Source organism: Ambystoma mexicanum, chromosome 8 (genome assembly GCF_040938575.1).
Source record: "Ambystoma mexicanum isolate Mex_15411 chromosome 8, UKY_AmexF1_1, whole genome shotgun sequence".
Classification (NCBI taxonomy): domain Eukaryota; kingdom Metazoa; phylum Chordata; class Amphibia; order Caudata; family Ambystomatidae; genus Ambystoma; species Ambystoma mexicanum.
In genome coordinates this window covers 1,099,836,437-1,099,857,301 of record NC_090929.1, presented here as the reverse complement: position 1 = coordinate 1,099,857,301, position 20,865 = coordinate 1,099,836,437, and the positions used below count along the sequence as shown (strand labels likewise).

At 53.6% G+C, this 20,865-nt stretch overlaps 1 protein-coding gene across 2 annotated transcripts in view; it reads right to left on the bottom strand.

Annotated features, from left to right (window-relative positions):
* CPLANE2 (ciliogenesis and planar polarity effector complex subunit 2) overlaps positions 1 to 20,865 on the bottom strand; it is a 196,046-nt gene that overhangs the window by 131,435 nt on the left and 43,746 nt on the right. For both annotated transcript variants that reach the window (XR_011268679.1, XM_069611108.1), the window contains exon 2: positions 1,650 to 1,820. Coding sequence is in view for 1 of the 2 variants with exons in the window: in XM_069611108.1 (XP_069467209.1) it covers positions 1,650 to 1,761 (112 nt within the window). In the remaining variant the exon portion in view is untranslated. The remainder of the gene's footprint in view (positions 1 to 1,649; positions 1,821 to 20,865) is intronic.

The window sequence follows — 20,865 nt, the reverse complement described above, 5'->3', positions numbered from 1 at the left end:
CAAAGTTAGAGTGGCTGTGTTGGACCTCCGATCAAAGCAGATATTAAAGTCTCTTAGGATTGTAGGTAGTTCCCTATTGAATTGGCAATGCTATCTAAACACCTTACTGAGAATGTGGGATGGTATTTTGGTGGCCTTTAAATTATAGCCTCAATTGCTCCCATTAGCAAAATGGTTCTAAATAAGAAATGATGGGCATAGGATTTAAAGAGGGACACTGCCAAAAAAGAATGATCTCTTGCCAACATGGAGGCAATCCCGATATAGGATTATATAGTTGTCAGATTTAATAGTCGCCTATAATGGTCCTCGGTGTTGCTATTGTTCAACAAGAGGATAGGTGGCTCGGTAATCAAGGCCCCATTGATTGCTTACAGAGGGAAATCACATTCTATCGCCCTGTATGCTTCTTAACTATTGGACTCGAGCCCCAGACAAAACTTTCCACCTCCGAAAATACATTGATAAAATTATTCTATTTTTCAGCCCCAAGCACTGCCATCCAAACATCCTATCGGTAACTCATGAGAGTTTTCTGTATGATGATATTAAAATAGTACATCTCTTGTATTGGGTAAGATTAGAGACTAATTACACCTGGTAATCGAACATTGGTAGCCTTTCAATTTTGGGGTATAACTGCTTAATTCACTGAGCCGACTTGGACACTAGAATTAAAGAATCCTTGAGAATGTTCAATGTAAAGATGAGACTGTATCTTAACTTCCATTAAGGACCTACATCGGCAAATAGTCTGGTTGGTCAAAGTCCAGTTTAAATTTGTCTGTCCTTGCTTTTTGTTTTTAAACAGAAAGGTGAATCCAGGCCATTACATTCCACACAGACTGAAGGATGCCGAAGGGCTGTTACAGTTAATTTTATCATACAAAAGTTAATCAACAATTGGTGTCGAAGGGAGGGTGTTTGGCTCTGATTGGACCCAGAATGACTTTTCTTTCTGGTTGAATAAACAGCCTAAGTGGGAATAAACTGCAGGCTGAGGACATAGCATCTCCTCTTGTTCGACTAATCCCCCAACTCTCCTCCCAATGCCACGTAACATCCTTCGAGAAGGAGAACTCAAACGAAACAAAACATTTAAGTAGATCGATATGGGAGTATACAATCACGTCTTCCTATTCTGGCATAGGTTGCCACTCATTTCTGCCTGAGCATCCTCCTGCACCTCATTGAAGTCCTGCTTGTTCCGCATAACCGATGGCATACGCTTCACTGGCAGGCCACTCACTCTTAATCACTGGTATTCCATACTTCATTGGATTCCCACTGGTTCCCCCAACACTAGCATCACAAACCTACATGGGTTAACACTGATTCGATACATGGTTTATTCACTTCACCTGACGTTCCCTGCCCATTACTGACTATATACATGTCAATGTAATCTTACTTGATCCACCATAACTAACCCAAACACTCGGTGGTAGACAGCACAGTAATAAATACTTTTTTAATTAACATTTACTGCAAAGAATGCTCACTCATTCCCTACAGCTCAATGGACCAGTGCCGCAAGCACCGATTCCTTAGAGTAAAATCATTCCCCACATCACTGGGCATGTTTATTTCAATAGGAATGGATAATTACATTTTGACATCATTGTAATAACCTTGAATTGCAAACTTACCAAAGAATTTTCTTTTGTTTTTGCGCAGGATGCTGCTCAGATACTCTTTGCCCTCAGTTGATCTGTGCCAGTCAGTGGTGATCAGCGTGCCTGGCATCAGATACGCAGCCATCCCGGGGCTGCCACTAGGGGCTGTTGGACATAGTCTGCCCAATGATGAAGAAGTCTCTTCTGTGAGAGAGAACAAAATAACTATTAGCAGTGTTCCAGATAAGCAGTGCATCTCTGCAGTGTACGCCCCGATACTCGCAACAAACTAAAACTGGGATTAACAGTGCTCATGTGTCTGCCCCTTTATGCCCCTTGCATTTCTCCGTTAATCCGTTCAGACCAATAGCAACCATGTAACATGAACCAACACTGAATGTGTTTTGTGAACTTAAGAGTACAAAAAAAGGACATCAATTAATTTCCCAAAATCACTCACTCTATGGATTACAAAAACAATATACATTTTAAAATTACACATATGATATGATCGTTTATTTAGATAGCATCTATAGACAATGCATTTGAAATTGCTTCAATATTTTTACTTTATTAAAAACACTTGAGTGGAGAATGAGAAAAGGCCTTACTCGCTAACGTTTCTTTGCTAGTTGGGCACATAAAAGCCTACATCAAAAGTAGATTAAATAAAAGCTTAAATGAATCAATCAGTGTGACTTAAAAAATATAATGATATGAGCTAAGAGCTCTGTGGCAGTTCATTCATTTGAAACCGAGCGCAGGCTACAACGAGCCATCCTTTCACCTTCCCCAAGCCTTCTGCCATGCTAGTAAACCAATGTACTATCTGCCCGGCTCCCATTCTTGCTTTTGGAAAAACAGAGGTAATACACAACTTTGTGTATTTCCCCCAATCCCATGTGTTTTCCTTCAACATGGTTGAAAGCCTGAGAGTGGTGTTGAAGCTCACAAGCCACTCCTGTAGGCCAATTTTAACCACTAACTTCTAACCTCCAAAAGCATCTAGAACTAACATCCCCATAAGCCCATCCTTCTGTCACATGACATTGTTCTAGTCAGTCCTCCTTCCTTGAATAGCCCTACATAAAGTCCTTTTTCCCCTTTTCTTACTAGTGGATGCATTCCACAGAGTGCCATTCTTTCCTCTCACTGGAGGTTTCTACAGTTCCGGTGGAACAAAAGGCTGCATCAGTTGTCAGGCCTACCTTTCGGGCGGTCATCAGCCAAAGGTGTTTGACGAAGTTGCTGAAACCATTGGTGGCATATTGAAGGCCCAGAGCAATACAGATTGTGATTTATTTGGATGACATTTTGCTGATGGTATTTGGAAGAAGCCTAATCCTTTATCATCTCTGACCCACTGTTTCACTGCTGATGGGCCTGGGTTTCTGCATAAATTGGGAGAAGTCAGAGGTGATCCCTACTCACAGTTTGACATTTCTGGTATTTGTGGCTGACTGTGCCACTACCGCCAAGTCGTCCAAGGTCGGTCAGAAAGAAACGAAGAGGGCTCCTACGCTTCCAGTTTGGTCTCTCGGTTATTGAGCTTGCATCATTTGTTTTCCCTCTTCTTCAATTCAAGCTGTGTTCCTCGCTCTATTATAGTACAGAGCTCTTCAAGGATGAAAGATAGGTGCCCTCAGGAGAGGACTAGGTTACGGAGACTAGGTGAGACTTTCAGATGAAGCAAGGGAAGAGATAAAATGGCGGGTTCTCAATGTGGATGCATGGAAACCTTCCTCTCCCCCCTTCTGGCACTCAGGCAGGATGGGGTGCCAGATGGGACACAATGCAGGCTGGAGGTGCTTGGTTCAGAAAGGAATCACTTTGGCCCATCAACAGTTTAAAGTTACCTGCCGGTTCCTTTGCTGTTTTGCAAAGAACTATTCTTTTGTGACACGCCTCCTCAGTTACAACAGCTCAGCAATCAGATATGTCAACAATTTGTGGGGTACAGGATGAGAGCATTTCTCAGACCTAGCCAGGCCTTTTGAATTTCTGACTGAGATATCACATAAAAGACAGGACTGAGTATCTTCTAGAAACTAAGACTCATGTGGCAGACTGGTGCTCCAGTCATTGGTGAACTCAAGTGACTGAAAACACCTCAGGGTTTCTTTTCAAGGTTCTTTTTCAGTTTGACTGAGTTGACTCCTTCCCCAGCAATCAGTTGCTTCTCTTCTTCATCTCTTTGCCCTAGCGAAAGATGCATTCTTTCAGAAATGGAGGCCAGGGATGCACCATATCTTCCATCCTTTCTCTATGATTGTATGGACAAAGTTCCATGTTTAGAAGGAGCAGTGGACACTGGTACTAATAACGCAATTATGGCCGACTCAACCCTGGTTTCCATTGACACTGCAAATGGCTACAGACTGCCCAGTGTTGCTTTCTCAGGTATCAAAGCTTTTTCATGATTGCAATGAAAACTGTCACCCTCTCATTCCGATTGGGTCACTCAAGGTTCTAGCATGGATGGTCTCAGGAATAGCTGGGCAGCCAGAGGCCTTTTGGAAGAGCCTGAGTCACATCTTTGTCATCTAATACTATCACCTGTTATGAAGGTGCCCGGTAGGCTTGGTCATGTTCGTGCAATAAAAAGGAATTTTGATTTCTTTACTGCAGGTATACAGGGTAATTCATAGAAATTCGCACAAAAGTAGCGCACGCGGCTGGCGCACAGCGTGCCCGTGCGAATGTCTGCGCCAGCCGCGTGCGCTAAAATCGATTTCCGCGCACAGCGTATTCATGGATTTTCGCATCCAAAACCAGCCGTGGCGCAGCGACCCTGCAGCAGCGCTAGTTACGCCCCCAAGAACGCCCTCGCGCAAGGAAAAGCCTTCAAAATCCCCAAATAATCGCAAAGGGCTGCGCTAACCCTGGACCAGTTCACAGGGCTGGCAAACAGCAAACGCCAAGCAGGGAACGTGTATTTCAGTGGTTCGCGGGAAGTTCCACATGCGATTGTCCTGTGTACGTGTGCATCAGGGGTGCGTGGGAAGTAACACACGCAAAAGCAGCAGGGTACGTGTATTTCAGGGGTGCGCGGGAAGTATCACACGCAAAAGCAGCAGGGTATGTGTATTTCAGGGGTGCGCGGGAAGTATCACACGCAAAAGCAGCAGGGTACGTGTATTCCAGGGGTGCGCGGGAAGTATCACACGCGATTCCATCAGAGTACGTGTATTCCAGGGGTGCACGGGAAGTATCACACGCAAAAACAGCAGGGTACGTGTATTTCAGGGGTGCGCGGGAAGTATCACACGCAAAACCAGCAGGGTACGTGTATCTCAGGGGTGCGCGGGAAGTATCACACGCGATTCCATCAGGGTACGTGTATTCCAGGGGTGCGCGGGAAGTATCACACGCAAAAACAGCAGGGTACGTGTATTCCAGGGGTGCACGGGAAGTATCACACGCAAAAGCAGCAGGGTACGTGTATTTCAGGGGTGCGCGGGAAGTATCACACGCAAAATCAGCAGGGTATGTGTATTTCAGGGGTGCGCGGGAAGTATCACACGCGATTCCATCAGGGTACGTGTATTACAGGGGTGCGCGGGGAGCACCACATGTGAATTGCACGTGTGGGTCCTCCCAGGTGTTCCCTCTACACCCTCCACGGCCCCTGCAGGTGGCCCACACCACAGGGGCCTACCCTGCACATGTCCTGCAGGCACCCCATCCACCATGGCCATGCCCCCCAGCCAACCCACATGTCACCTTGCACTACTGCCCACCAACGCATGTCCCCCTGCACCCCCAGCCACCAGGGGCAGCCTCCACCAGGCCCCCACCCATGTCTCCCATCACCCCCAGCCACCAGGGGCAGCCTCCACCAGGCCCCCACTCATGTCCAACTCATGTCTCCCTGCACCCCCACCCCCCAGCCACCAGGGGCAGCCTCCACCAGGCCCCCACTCATGTCTCCCATCACCCCCACCCCCAGCAGTGCAGGGGCAGCCTCCACCAGGCCCCCACTCATGTCTCCCACCACCCCCACCCCCCAGCCACCAGGGGCAGCCTCCACCAGGCCCCCACCCATGTCTACCACCACCCCCACCCCCAAGCAGTGCAGGGGCAGCCTCCACCAGGCCCCCACTCATGTCTCCCACCACCCCCACCCCCCAGCCACCAGGGACAGCCTCCACCAGGCCCCCACTCATGTCCCCTATCACCCCCATCCACCAGGGGCAGCCTCCACCAGGCCCCCACTCATGTCCCCTATCACCCCCACCCCCCCAGCAGTGCAGAGGCAGCCTCCACCAGGCCCCCACTCATGTCTCCCTGCACCCCCACCCCCAGTCACCAGGGGCAGCCTCCACCAGGCCCCCACCCATGTCTCCCACCACCCCCACCCCCCAGCAGTGCAGGGGCAGCCTCCACCAGGCCCCCACTCATGTCTCCTATCACCCCCACCCCCCAGCAGTGCAGGGGCAGCCTCCACCAGGCCCCCACTCATGTCTCCCTGCACCCCCACCCCCAGCCACCAGGGGCAGCCTCCACCAGGCCCCCACTCATGTCCCCTATCACCCCCACCCCCCAGCAGTGCAGGGGCAGCCTCCACCAGGCCCACACTCATGTCTCCCACCACCCCCACCCCCCAGCAGTGCAGGGGCAGCCTCCACCAGGCCCCCACTCATGTCTCCCTGCACCTCCACCCCCCAGCCACCAGGGGCAGCCTCCACCAGGCCCCCACCCATGTCTACCACCACCCCCACCCCCCAAGCAGTGCAGGGGCAGCCTCCACCAGGCCCCCACTCATGTCTCCCACCACCCCCACCCCCCAGCCACCAGGGGCAGCCTCCACCAGGCCCCCACTCATGTCCCCTATCACCCCCACCACCCAGCCACCAGGGGCAGCCTCCACCAGGCCCCCACTCATGTCCCCTATCGCCCCCACCCCCCAGCAGTGCAGGGGCAGCCTCCACCAGGTCCCCACTCATGTCTCCCACCACCCACACCCCCCAGCAGTGCAGGGGCAGCCTCCACCAGGCACCCACTCATTTCTCCCTGCACCACCCCCCCAGCCAACAGGGGCAGCCTCCACCAGGCCCCCACTCATGTCCCCTATCACCCCACCCCCCAGCAGTGCAGGGGCAGCCTCCACCAGGCCCCCCACTCATGTCTCCCTGCACCCCCAGCCACCAGGGGCATCCTCCACCAGGCCCCCACCCATGTCTACCACCACCCCCACCCCCCAGCAGTGCAGGGGCATCCTCCACCAGGCCCCCACTCATGTCTCCCACCACCCCCACCCCCCAGCAGTGCAGGGGCAGCCTCCACCAGGCCCCCACTCATGTCCCCTATCACCCCCACCCCCCAGCAGTGCAGGGGCAGCCTCCACCAGGCCCCCACTCATGTCTCCCACCACCCCCACCCCCCAGCAGTGCAGGGGCAGCCTCCACCAGGCCCCCACTCATGTCCCCCAGCCAACATGTCACCACAATGTAGATCCCTGGCCCTTATGGTCAGCCTCCAAATGCCAAACACCCACCCGAGTATTGCATCCACCCACTTAGAAATGGCAAAAACATGATAGAAGCCCAATTGCAAGTTTGGAAATGAACACATGTCCCTCACATACACCCAATGGGTGTCAGTGAATGTCAAAACCCATATCATGATATGCACGAAACCAATGAGATGATACTACATATTGAACTTTGAAGAAAAAAATATGTATTAAAAGCAACATAAATTGAATCAAAAATAAACAAACAATAATAGAAATTAAAAAAAAAAAAAAACAGCAGGTCCGTGAAATAATGCAAAACCACAAATCATAATGCAAAGGAAAGGTGTCCAAAGTCACAGTCCACAAAAGTAAATTCAATGGAAAATTAAACATCGAAAACCATTGCTCCATGGCGAAATCATAATAAAAATTGAAAATCCAAAAGTCAACTATGTACAGATAAACAATCCAGGGTCCATGATCCCAACCGAAGAAATGAAACCTATCTAATAACACTACCTAAAAAAAAATAACTATATACAAAAATGTGGCCCATTGTCCAAAAGTTCCAAAAAAAATGCTAACCCAAAGGAAACCTAACACTAACTATAGAACTATTTACAAGGGCAGCGGGCTAGTCCGACGGCTCACTTCGGGATGTTCCGGGCCAGGGCATCATCGAACTCCTGCTCAATGTCCCGGAGGCGCGCCTCCTCCATGGCCCCGAGGGTCTGCAGGGCCGTCCACATGTTCCCCCCAAACTCCCTGCGGATTGCCTCGAGACACTCGGCACGCCTCAGGGCCCTCCGCATGGAGTTCTCCCCCCTGACCATCGTGAGCCGTGCCTCTTACGCCCGCTGCCGCTCCGCATCTATGGCGTGGCCCAACCGCTGCCACACGGAAGACACTTCCCGTCCTGGGTCCTCCTGCCCTCCGGCCGATACCTTCCCCTCTGATGTGGAAGACCCCGAGCCATCATGGCTCCCACCACGTTGCTGTTGCTGCGCCTCTGCCCGTGCACTGCCTCCTGCTGCCTGCACATCCTCCGCTGGCTGGGGTGCAGTCGTTGATGTGGCCACCCCTGCTGGACGTCCGACTCCCGACTGTGGCAGGGATGCCTCCTCCACCAGCCTGGCCGCACCGTCAGAGGCAGCTCCACAGGGCACCCAGGTGACTGATGGGTGGGAAGATGGCACGGAGGACGACTGGCGCATAGGGGGTTCAGTTGAGGAGGGGGTTGTAGCAAGCCCCATCAAACGGAGGAATCCGGCCTGGGTGACCTGTCCCAGTAGGCCGACGCGGTCAACGAGCCATTCGAGATGACGTGCAGTCTCCTCATGAAAAGACTGCAGGTCACCTCGGATGGCCCGTTGACGCAACGCCACACCAGTCAGGACAGGCTCAACCCGGACCCGGATAGCCACGTCCGCAGGCAGAGGAAGGCCAGTTGTCGTGAGCTCATCCCCTGCCTGAAAACGGGTCTGGATGTAGGCATCCCTGCTGGTGCAAGGTGATGCAGTGACAGGATCAGGGACAGGATTGCACACAGGCTGCCTCCTGTCCCTGGTCCTGCACTGCACCACTAGCACCAGTGGAATCCCCACCTCCAGACCCCGTCTCTGTTGCTTGCACGGCCTCCTCCTCCACCAAACCCCCCACCAACCTGGATGACTCCGTGCCATCTTCCCCCGTTGGGCCCTGTGGGGTTCCAGCTGCCCCTTCTGCTGCCGAGGAGTCCAACTCCGACCTCCGCCTCTTGGACCTCCCCCCGGGAGCTGCGGCCTGGGACGCGGCACCGGACTCCTCACTCCCCGACGAGATCAAAACCTGGGAGGGGAGCCGGGCCTTGCGTCTCCGGCTGGAAGTGCGATCCCCGCCGCTGTGCTCCACAGCACCTTCTCCGCCCTCTTCATCAGTTGACGCTGCAGACAGGGAGAAATAAAACACAGGCATCAGGGCACTGTACAATGGACACATACACACATGACAGTTGCACATGAGTAGCATTGGCAAACCTCAGACATGGCATCACAATCGGCAACACACATGTCATTTCAACTTGCACACATGAGCCATACCACAGCCACATCGCAACTGCCAGCACCATCCATACACATACAACAGCATGAGCAGGCAAAGGTGAGCCAGACATCACATGCAACACAGGGAATGCACTACACATGCACGCACACCACCACACTTGCATGCATGTGTACACCTCAGCCAACTGTCGCAGTGTTCCGATGGGCATCCATGTCACATCTGCCAATCAGGCTTCCACATCCCGCTGTCACATGCATCCATGTTGCATCACTGTTGCACCCTTGTCAAATACACACACATGCACATGTACACAGTGCTGATACATGCAGCTGAAAACATACATGTGACATCACGAACATGCCTACTTACATACACATTCATCCAAACATGTGTGCCCACACAACTGCATTTGGCATGCAAGCCTACACACACAAGCACCATCCATGTCTCACACATGACAGCCCTCGCATGTGTTAGCCTCACGGTCCTGTACACTCCCACCCATACTCGGCCCCATACAAACAGATGTGCAACCGGCACACTACTGGCACATCACCACACGCACAGCTTACAATCATGATGCATGTACACTTACCGCTCGACTCCAGACGGGTCTGCCTCTCAAGGACCTGGACGTGGAGCGCTGGGGATATGCGTTCCAGGACCCTCATCTGATCTTCCGACAAGTGGCCCCGGCGCCCCTTAGCATCCGCTGCCTTCAAGAGGCGCCGGGCCTTGTTCAGGGTCCTGGACCTGAAGTCCTCCCAGCGCTTCTTGACATGTTGGAAGTCGCGGACTGCCACCCCCTCCGCGTTGATGGCAGTCACGATGTCCGTCCAGATGCGAGTCCGTCCTTCCTTGTCGGCGCGCACACTTCCGTAGAGGGCATCATACTGCCCCAGGACTTGCTCCACCAGGACACCAAATTCCCTGGCACTGAAGCTGGTGCCCCTCTGCCTCTCTGGCCGGGGGTTGTCAGTGGTGCCAGATGTTGCAGTGCCGACATGACAACCCCAGAGGCAGGAGTGGGTGGGCAACTGGGTCCTGGGGCTGGGCTGTGGAGCGATGGAATCCCAGTCGGGAGTCTTCGGTTCCAGCAGGGGTGGTCACAGCAACAGCACCACTGGCTGATGTGCAGGCAGCAAATGGCAGGGCACGTGGGCGGCAGGCAGTCAGGCAGCAGCAGATGGCAGGTGGGAGCATGCTCGGGGGTCTGGGGGGCAGTAATTCGGCCTTGTGGGCAGGAGCGTGGTCTTCCGTGTGCTTACGCCTGGCCAGCTTGATACGGAGTGATTTGGAACGTGAAAATCCTGCACGTCTGCGTGTAAATCGAGGAAAGGCCCTTAGCGCGTATGCACGTCAGCACGCATATGCGATTTCATTGGACCAAAGGCCCTTAGCGCGTAAGCGCATCTGTGACTTGACGATCGCGGGTGTTTCCCTCATTACACGTGATGACAGAGCACACGTGGATTTCCACCAATCGCATGTGAAACTTCCTGCGCACCCCAGAAATACACGTACCCAGGCCAATCGCGTGTATGCTCACTTCCCTCCGATTACACGCGATGACACTCGGACGTGCAGTTTTACCACGTGTGCTCGCATATGCGATTTCATTGGCCCAAAGGCCACCATGCGCAGCTGTGACGTCACGCGCATGGCTGTAGAGAATGGCACGTGTTAAAAAAAAAAAAAGAGATACACGTCCGAGTGTCAAAGTGCGTAATTGGTGGAAATGGCCTCATCGCTTATGCGCGTCTGTGACGTGTGTATAAAAAGGTACGTGTAGAACGCCATTTCCTTGTACGTGCTTTTCGTGGAGAGCGAGTGGGTGAAATCTGTACTTCTTGTCGGTTCACCCGCAATTTACTTCATGGCGTTTCCAGTTCGTACTCCCTGTTACCTCTGACAGCTTTTTCTCTTTTCCTCTTTTTCCTGGGCCTGTTTCCTCAAACAGCGTACAATTCTTCTTTTGGCGGGGGTGTTGCCAACGCGCACACGCGCATATTTTTCACGCTTTTGTTCCTGGCAGATGGTGAGTCGCGCACGTATTTAACATCTGTGCTTGCCCCGTGTGTCGCGTACCCCTTCAGAGGTCATTCTAGGCTGCGTGTTACACTCATACGTTCATTCTTGTGTTTCTGGGTGCCAGGGCGTAGTGCAGGTTTATTTTTCCACAGACGTGGTCTAGGAGGGGTTGCGTGCACCTTACTTCCCTTTTTTGGGTTGCTTGTGCGTTGCGTGACCCGTCATCTTTCCACAGGGGTGACATACAGCCTTGCTAGAGCACTAGGGTATGATTACCATCTGGTACCCAACCCCTTTGACCCCCAATTGCCCAGGACAATAGTTCACATCGACTCCCATACGCACAATAACATCAGTGCCATGGCTGGGAGGCGACCAAGCCGTAAGGGTGGCAAAGGTGGCCGAGCCCCAAGTGGTGGCCGTGGTGGATCCGGTAGGGGACGTGGCCGTGACTTGCAGGGTGCCCCTACCCCCCGCATGTGTGGAGGAGCTGTCGGGGACACCCATGCCCCCCCCGGTTGAGGTTAACGTGGCTGACACCGTCCATGCTCAGCCCTTGTTGGACCAGCCACTGTGGAACCAGACCTGGCACAGGGTGACTCCATGGCTGACTTCCAGGTCAGCAGGTCTAGGCCACGTGCGCCGGTGAACGTTGGTGTCATCAGGCCACGTGGATCAGGGGCAGCTAGGTCATCTGCTGCCCCGTGTAGGCAGGCTGGGGAGGCTGCAGGGGCAGCTGCGGCTCCATCCACCCCACCTCTCACACACCCAGCCAGGACAGTGTCGGTCCAAGTCCATCATGCTGACATTCCCCCTGGCACCATCACACTTGAGCTAATGCCTGCACCAACTCCCATGCTGAGTGTGCAATCCCACGCTCCTGCCCCTAGTGTCCAGAGCGGCATAGGACACTCAGGATCCCCACCACCTTCCAAGCGGAAGAGGAAGAGTGCTCGTCCAGTAGAGGCTGATGCCCCAGACACGGCTACACAGTCCGGCCCATCAAGGAAGCCCAGCTTCAATGAGGCCGAACTGAATGCACTTGTAGGGCTTCTGTTTGGGTGCCAGGTGAGGGTGTGTGTGCCCGAGTGGTTTGGGTCACCCATGTGCCTCTTCCTATACATTCTTGGCACCAGCATTTGGGTATAGCAGCATCCCTTCTGCCAACATTAGACATCCAGCCCAACACCACGCCAGTTGCTCTTGGAGTGTCATCTTGCCACAACATTGTTGCTTATTTACCTCTGTTTATTCAGGCAGATTGTTTGCATACCACCACTTTTACTGGGGATTTCTCAGTCCTATTGTCACATGTCTGACATGGCTATGGTACAGTGGACTGGCTTAGTTTCCTGGACATGATTAGTTTAGACATGTCCCTGTGCTATAGGACCATTTTGGACTGGCAGCTGCAGGTTAAACATTTGAACCATTTCAATGAAAAAATCAATTACATGAGCAAACTGGACTGAATGAACAATTGGTGACCTCCTCTCCCTCTTCACTTCATGGCTAGGGTACATGCCATCTGTGTGATGGCATGTGTATTTGACCTGCCAATCACTGGCAGCAAATGTGTTCATCTTCCATCTTGGTGTCATCAATGTGTGCCATCTGCCTCCCCTTCACACGCAGTGACGGTGCATGCATGGGAGGGTTTTAGTCATGTGGGACATGTGTCAATCAAGTACTGTTTCTGTAGCCTTTCAGCCCTAATTGTGTGCCATAGTGTTAATGCCTGTTTCCATTTGTTTTCTTTTATGTCTTTGCAGGGGATGACGCACTTGATACTGCTGGGGTTGTGGAGATGGTGCAGACCCAGGAGGGGTCTGAGGGCCGACCGACCACCAGTGAGGGACGTGGTGTGGTGGTGGGTGAGAACCCACAACTGCTGCAGGTCGTGCTCTCAAGGGGTGTCTCTGGCTGCACCTCCCCCGAGCTGTATTCAGGTGTCGATTCGGATGATGATGTGCCGTCGCAGGTGAGTGTTCCTGGGAGGGATTCTGTTCTGTCCGACCCACCTGCACCAGGGTTAGAACCCTCAATGGGGATGTCAGTGTTGGCAGGTATGCCTTTGGTGGTTACGGATGCAGGGTCACACTCTGCGACATCTTATCCTGTTCCTGGGCCAGCAGATCAGAGGGCGAATGCAGTCCTGCAGCCTCAGGCAGTGCCGGCACAGCAAGGTGCAGTTCGCCTTGGCCCAGACAGGTGTGGTGCCCGCCGACGTGGTGGCCGTCAGCCACCTGGCAATACCGCATGGGAGCAATCCATATACGGTATGGCAACCCAACAGGCAGCATCATCAGAGATGATGGCTCAGGCCATGGATAGGGTAGCCACTTCCATTGTCCCCCCCGAAAGGCTGATGGAGTGACTACAGCAGGCAACCGACTCCATCTGCCAGTCACACAGGGAGGACATGTTGGAGTCCGACAGGGACAGGCGGGCGGCACTGGTGACTCTGCAGGAAGCCATTTCCATAGAGTCCCAGGGCCACAGGGAAGCCCTGAGGGTGGAACTCCATCTCAGGACGACTCTTGTTGAGCTTGAGGCTTCAACAAACAGAAGGACAGAACAGCAGCTGGAGCGTCTCACACGTACGCTCTCAGCTGAGATGCAGGCAACTAGGGCAGAGGTCCGGGCATCCCGTGAGTTGTTGCATGGGGACCTCCGCACACTTACCTCCAGAACGAGACCTACCACACCCGCATGCTTGCAGCCATGGAGGAACAGACTAGGGCTTTGCGTGGGCTGCCTCCCATAGTGCCACCACCTCCTGATGCAGCTGCAGAGGGTGAGGAGAGTGACAGCAGTGATACTCCCACAATAGGGTAGCCGTGTAGGCCATGAGCCCATGGAGGTGTTTTTTTTTTCCCGCAAGATCCACACAGGTGGTTTTGGTGTGCACCCTGTCCTCGGACCTCCTGGGTGGCCTTCCCCACCCCCACAGGCCATTAATGGCCATTTTTGATTTTTTTTTTTTATTATTTTTTTTTTTTTTTTGGGACAGTGTGTTGCCTTGTGTGGCTCCCGTGGGCATACGCTGCATTGTGGCTGGGCACAAGCAGGCTTGTCAGGAATTTGGTTCAGATGCTTGGGTTTTTGTGACACACACCCCTCCTGCTTCCATGGGCTTGCAAAGGGTGTGCCCAAGTGACATTGACGTACATGGTGACATTGGACTCCCATGAGCTGTGTGGGCAGTCTGTAGTCAATACTGTGTATACATTCATAGTGCATATTGTTGTTGTATTGTACACTGCATGGTGTATTGATATGTGCCTCTGCATCCATCTCATCCTCCTAATTTGCAGGTCCATTCCTCATGTCTTCACAATGCGGTCCACCTTGGAACTGGAGTCCATGTTGTAAGCAGTGCACCTACACTCTTGCGTGGCGCTAACACTGTATACTTGGAAGTGTTCAGAGGGCAGGCATCATCAGGTAGTGAGGCTAGCAAATTTTTAAGTCTGTAATGTCATGTTTAAGGTAGGTTGGAGGTTGTGTAGGTGATTGGTATTCTTGGTAAGTATTTGGTAATGTGTGTTGTAGGTCCTGCATTACTGTGAGCATTTCATGTGTGGACATGTTTCCATTAGGGACACTGTAGCTGGTGACACTTGGGGCATGTTGTGGGGATTCATTTCTTTCCTCTCACATTGCATGACATGCCATGGTGTGTTGTGTGGCCGTGCCGGGGAGGGGTTGGGTGACATGGCACTGTTTTCATGTAGTATTTTGCGAGTGGGTATTCATTTCTGCAGCATGGAAGTGTCTTTTGATGACACTGCATTGGTGGCGTTTGTGTAGGTAGGGATGCACACATTGTGACACTTCCACATGAACAATCTCAGGCTGCTATGGTTCTGACAGTTGACTGTCCCTTTGTTCGTCTTAATTGTCAGGTCGAGTCATCATTGCGTATCAGATGGTATGTGCCAGGGCTGTGTGCACTCCACTGGGGTGTGATTTCTATGTGAAGTAATTAGCCACCAGCTGCGTACGGGCTGCCTCACCACGTGCCCTCTCCCCTCCCATGCGCAGCAGGCGTGCATGTGGTTGGGGATGTGGGGGCACCACCATGTCCACAGCCAGGCCCCCGCGTGTTGCAACATTGTGCAGGACACATGCTGCCACTATGATCCTGCACACTACTGGGGGCGCATATAACAGCTGCCCGCCAGAACGGTCAAGGGAGCGAAAGCATGACTTGAGCACTCCTAATGTGCGCTCCACTATGCCCCGGGTTGCAATATGGGCTGTGTTGTACCTTACCTCTGGAGGCGTGATGGGGTTCCGAATTGGCGTCATCATGTGGGTGCTCAGAGGGTAGGCACTGTCCCCTGGTGAGGAGGTGATGGGTATCATTAGTGGGGTAGTGACATAACTCTGCATCTGACATGCATGCATGTGCAGTGGCATTCATACTCACCAAGCAGCCATGTATCACCATGCCGCCCAGCTTCTAGGTCCCGGCTTAGGGTAGACATTCAGTAAATGAAGCTGTCGTGGGTGGACCCTGGATAGTTGGCATATACTGAGGTGATGATTCCCTTAGCATTACATACTACCTGCACGTTGATGGAATGCCAGTGCTTGCGGTTCCTATAGATGTGCTCAGATGCGCTGGGGGGATGTAGTGCCACATGGGTGCAGTCAATGGCACCTAGCACTTTTGGGAATTATGCCACACCGTAGAAATCGAGGGTGGCAGCCTGCCTTTCTGCAGGTGTCCTGGGCAGGTATATGTGCCTACGGACTGATGGGCGTGCAGTGATGATGTTAAAGACCTGGTGTAGGCAGCGTGACTGTGTGGCCTGTGACACCCCACCCACTATGGCACTTGTCCGCTGAAATGATCCTGTGGCCAAGAAGTGCAGTACATTGAGGACCTTCTCCAGGGGGCTGAGTGCTTGGGAGCACAGGGTGGGTGATGTGAGGTCATCCTCCGACTCACTGACCAGGTCCAGTATTATGTGTGGTGGAAACCTGTACCTCCCATACACCTGGTCATCAGGCATTCCAAAAAGGCTGGTTCTGGGAGTGAAAATTCTGGCCCTCACTATCCTCCTCCTCCTTTGGTAACCCACGGCCACTGCTGCTAGGAACGGTATATTCATCCTGGCGTATGAGCTCGTTTGTTGTTTGCGCGCACTTTTATGCTGCGCGGGTCGACCTACGCCTGCTTCATGCTGGAGTACGTGTTTCAGGATTGGACCATTTATTTTTCGGCATGTCGTAGGCAAACGTGTGAATCTTCCCGCCCACCCCAGGAATACACGTAGCACGCTCTCCCAGGCCCAGTCACGAGTAAATATTCCTGCCCACCCCTGGAATACACGTACCCCACTCTCACAGGGCCAGTTGCGTGTGGAAGTTCACGCGCACCCCGAAGTACACGTACCCAGGCCAATCGCGTGTGGGACTTCCCGCGCACCCCGAAGTACACGTACCCAGGCCAATCGCATGTGGAACCTCCCGCGCACCCCGTAGTACATGTACCCAGGCCAATCGCGTGTGGAACTTCCCACGCACCCCGTAGTACACATACCCAGGCCAATCGCGTGTGGAACTTCCCGCGCACCCCGTAGTACACGTACCCAGGCCAATCGCATGTAGAACTTCCCGCGCACTCCAAAGTACACGTACCCAGGCAAATCGCACGGCTGGGGGTGATGGGAGACATGAGTGGGGGCCTGGTGGAGGCTGCCTCGGGTGGCTGGGGGGTGGGGGTGGTGGTAGACATGGGTGGGGGCCTGGTGGAGGCTGCCCCTGCACTGCTGGGGGGTGGGGGTGATGGGAGACATGAGTGGGGGCCTGGTGGAGGCTGCCCCTGGTGGCTGGGGGGTGGGGGTGATGGGAGACATGAGTGGGGGCCTGTTGGAGGCTGCCCCTGGTGGCTGGGGGGTGGGGTGGTGGTAGACATGGGTGGGGGCCTGGTGGAGGCTGCCCCTGCACTGCTGGGGGGTGGGGGTGATGGGAGACATGAGTGGGGGCCTGGTGGAGGCTGCCCCTGGTGGCTGGGGGGTGGGGGTGATGGGAGACATGAGTGGGGGCCTGGTGGAGGCTGCCCCTGGTGGCTGGGGGGTGGGGGTGATAGGAGACATGAGTGGGGGCCTGGTGGAGGCTGCCCCTGCACTGCTGGGGGGTGTGGGTGCAGGGAGACATGAGTTGGACATGAGTGGGGGCCTGGTGGAGGCTGCCCCTGGTGGCTGGGGGGTGGGGGTGATGGGAGACATGAGTGGGGGCCTGGTGGAGGCTGCCCCTGGTGGCTGGGGGGTGGGGGTGATAGGAGACATGAGTGGGGGCCTGGTGGAGGCTGCCCCTGGTGGCTGGGGAGTGGGGGTGGTGGTAGACATGGGTGGGGGCCTGGTGGAGGCTACCCCTGCACTGCTGGGGGGTGGGGGTGATGGGAGACATGAGTGGGGGCCTGGTGGGGGTGCACGGGGACATGTGTGGGAGCCTGGTGGAGGCTGCCCCTGGTGGCTGGGGGGTGGGTGTGGTGGTAGACATGGGTGGAGGCCTGGTGGAGGCTGCCCCTGGTGGCTGGGGGTGCAGGGGGACATGAGTGGGAGCCTGGTGGAGGCTGCCCCTGCACTGCTGGGAGGGTGGGGGTGATGGGAGACATGAGTGGGGGCCTGGTGGAGGCTGCCCCTGGTGGCTGGGGGGTGGGGGTGCAGGGGGACATGTGTGGGAGCCTGGTGGAGGCTGCCCCTGCACTGCTGGGGGGTGGGGGTGATGGGAGACATGAGTTGGTGATCAGTAGTGCAAGGTGACATGTGGGTTGGCTGGTGGGCATGGCCATGGTGGATGGGTTGCCTGTGGGACATGAGCAGGGGTGCAGGGTAGTACCCTGTGGTGTGGGTTTCCTGCAGGGGCAGTGGAGGGTGTAGAGGGAACACCTGGGAGGACCCACATGGCCAAATCACGTGTAGCATTCCCAGGTACCACCGAAATACACGTACCCTTCTGAAATCGCGTGTGAATCTTCCCGCGCACCTCGGAATACACGTACCCAGGCCAATCACGTGTGGAACTTCCCGTGCACCCCGAAGTACACGTACCCAGGCCAATCGCGTGTGGAACTTCCCGCGCACCCCGAAGTACACCGACCCAGGCCAATCGCGTGTGGAACTTCCCGCGCACCCCGTAGTACACGTAAACAGGCCAATCGCGTGTGGAACTTACCGCGCAGCCAGGAACACGCGCACACGCTATTTTTCACACAGCGGATGTCCGTGTTCGTCAGTGCCCCTTTGCACCTCATTTGTCCTAGAGGGCCACTGTATGGCCCATTCATCATGGCTGTATATGGGTGCTTTTTGTTAGTGCACATTTTGGCGCACATTTTTTCAGTTGCAGGGGCACTACCGCCTGCTTTCTTGTGGCGTACTTGTTTGGCCCTGTGCGCGTCTTTGACCGTGCGCTGGTTTGCCCTATTCGATTCCATGAATACGGGTTGTAGGCGAGCGTGTGGGCGTTCCGCGCACTTGCCTCCTGTACTTCCCCGTGACGCCCATATTTTCACGCTTTGTTCCCCATTCCGAGTGTTACGCCCCGTGTTCCGCCTACTTTTGTGATGTGCACCGCGCTATGTGCGATTTCGTAGTGGCCGTGGCGCACGCTGTTGGATGACCTGTGCGCCGGCGTGGGCGGCGCACATTTTTAGCGCACATCCAATGTTTTTCGCGCACACAGACTTCCATGAATCGATGTGCGCTGGTTTCCCTGTGATTTTCGCACTTGCACTGCAATTTTCGCACTTTTACTGCGATTCGCACGTTTTGGCATCTCTGCGCGGGAATTTTCGCCGCACATTATTTCCATGAATCGACCCCATAGTTTCTGTTTGCAATTAATGGCATCATTAGTTGCTTCCAAGTCTTATTGCACTGTTAGTATTTATCGCTCGGCCAGTCATCATTTCATGGATTGTGTTCGGCAGAAACCTGTGCAGTTCCCTCTGGGACCACTACAAAAGATTTAAGACTGCAGGTGCTTGGCAGTAAACCCACTTGGTAGCAGTCTGTACCACACAGATTCACTTGGTAGCTGTGGCTGAGCAATCAGACTTCCCTCAAGAAGAGTTAGGCAGTATACAGAGTATTCACAATAGGTCAAAAGAACATAGTAGAACAAGTAAACACTGACCAGGGCTTGGTGTAAAAGCGATATAATTATTTATTTAAAACCACATCTAGAAAAACACACAGGCACTAATAGTAAGCAATTCAAAAACACGGTCACTAAAAGATATACACTCCCTTAGAAGAATATTAGACAAGTCTTAAGTAAAGCCCCACTTATTTTCAGACAGCGGTGAGCGCTTAACGTAGGCAGCACTCTAATAATTCGTTTAAAAAGGGAGAGAAAAGCAGAGTATAATATGAAACAGATCCCAACACTTTCATAAGAACAAAACAAGAGAGGAAGGCAAGTAAAACCGTGAAGTTATAGTTCAGTAGGCCGGATCCACTTTAAGAGGATGAGAACGAAATGTGTCCAAGGTCACACGGTTGAAGTGCACAAGAGTCTTGCAAAAGTGCAAAAAGAGTTGGACCAAAAGAAAGGGACCAGTTAGAGGGTCAAGGCGGCCAGCCCAGTCCAGAAGGTTAAGGGGTTATTATTACCTTGTAGCAATCTTTAGAAAGGGAGGCCTGGCGGACACGGTACCTTAAAGTGGTGAGAATACTCCAGCGGGGGCAGTTGTTCCTGGCAGCAGATGCAAGTCGGTGCTTCGTACGGGGGAAGAGAGGATCTCGTCGGGGAGGAAGACAGGAGTCTGTTGCACTGCCAGGGAAGAAACCAGCCGCGGAGTTCTCAGATAAAAGGAGCGGTCTTTTTATTCGCGGTCCAGTGGTAAGTGGCTATCCGGTTGCCGGGGTGCTTGGCACGGGCAATTCGACCACAAGACGTCCTGGGATGCGAAGAAGAGAAGGTAAACTGGTTGTGCCCACCAGTCAGGGGAAGAAGCCTCTCCAGCCGGGAGATCTTCTCTGTCGTCGGGAAGTGGTGAGTCGGTTCCGCAGTGCTCCACCGCTGGTGTCGTCGTGGTAGGTCAGCTCAGCTTCTCCCTCGTCAGATTCTCAGGTCCTGTGGCGACTTCTGAAGTTCCAGTCCCCAAAGCCCTGCTTTTATGCAGCACACCCCCATTCACTCAGCCTAGCTGTCACTCAAACATGCTAAGTGGTGAGCCGGCCGGCTCACCACTTGGGCCAATCACACAAGAGTGTGACTTGAGTTACCAAGGTAACTCAGTCCAGGGTGCCTAAACCCCCTCCCACAACTCCCTGTGGTACCCAGACAGAGTGGCACCACTTTTGGAGGCTTCTGTGGAGAAGCCCGCCAAAAAGTGGAACAAAGGGCTCGACTTGGGTTGGAGTCACAGAAGAGAACACAAACGCCATTTTAGAATCGAGTCCTGGCAAAAAAATACCAACCGGCGAATTAATATTAAATAAATAAACCGGCGGTATGTTCGAGGCTATGAGAATTAAATAAAGTTGGTAGCCTCGAACAATGGGAAAATCCCATAGGGATATATTCGCGGTCGAATATAAAAAGTAGTATCCACTGCCACCAGCCAAAACTCGATCAAGCGGGACGGAGACGTGCCCCCTCGACTAACAGACCCTGGGGCAATCGAATTGCCCCGACCAGTACGTCCACAATATGATGGTTTGTACAGGTTTCTGTTAATAATTTGGGACTAGT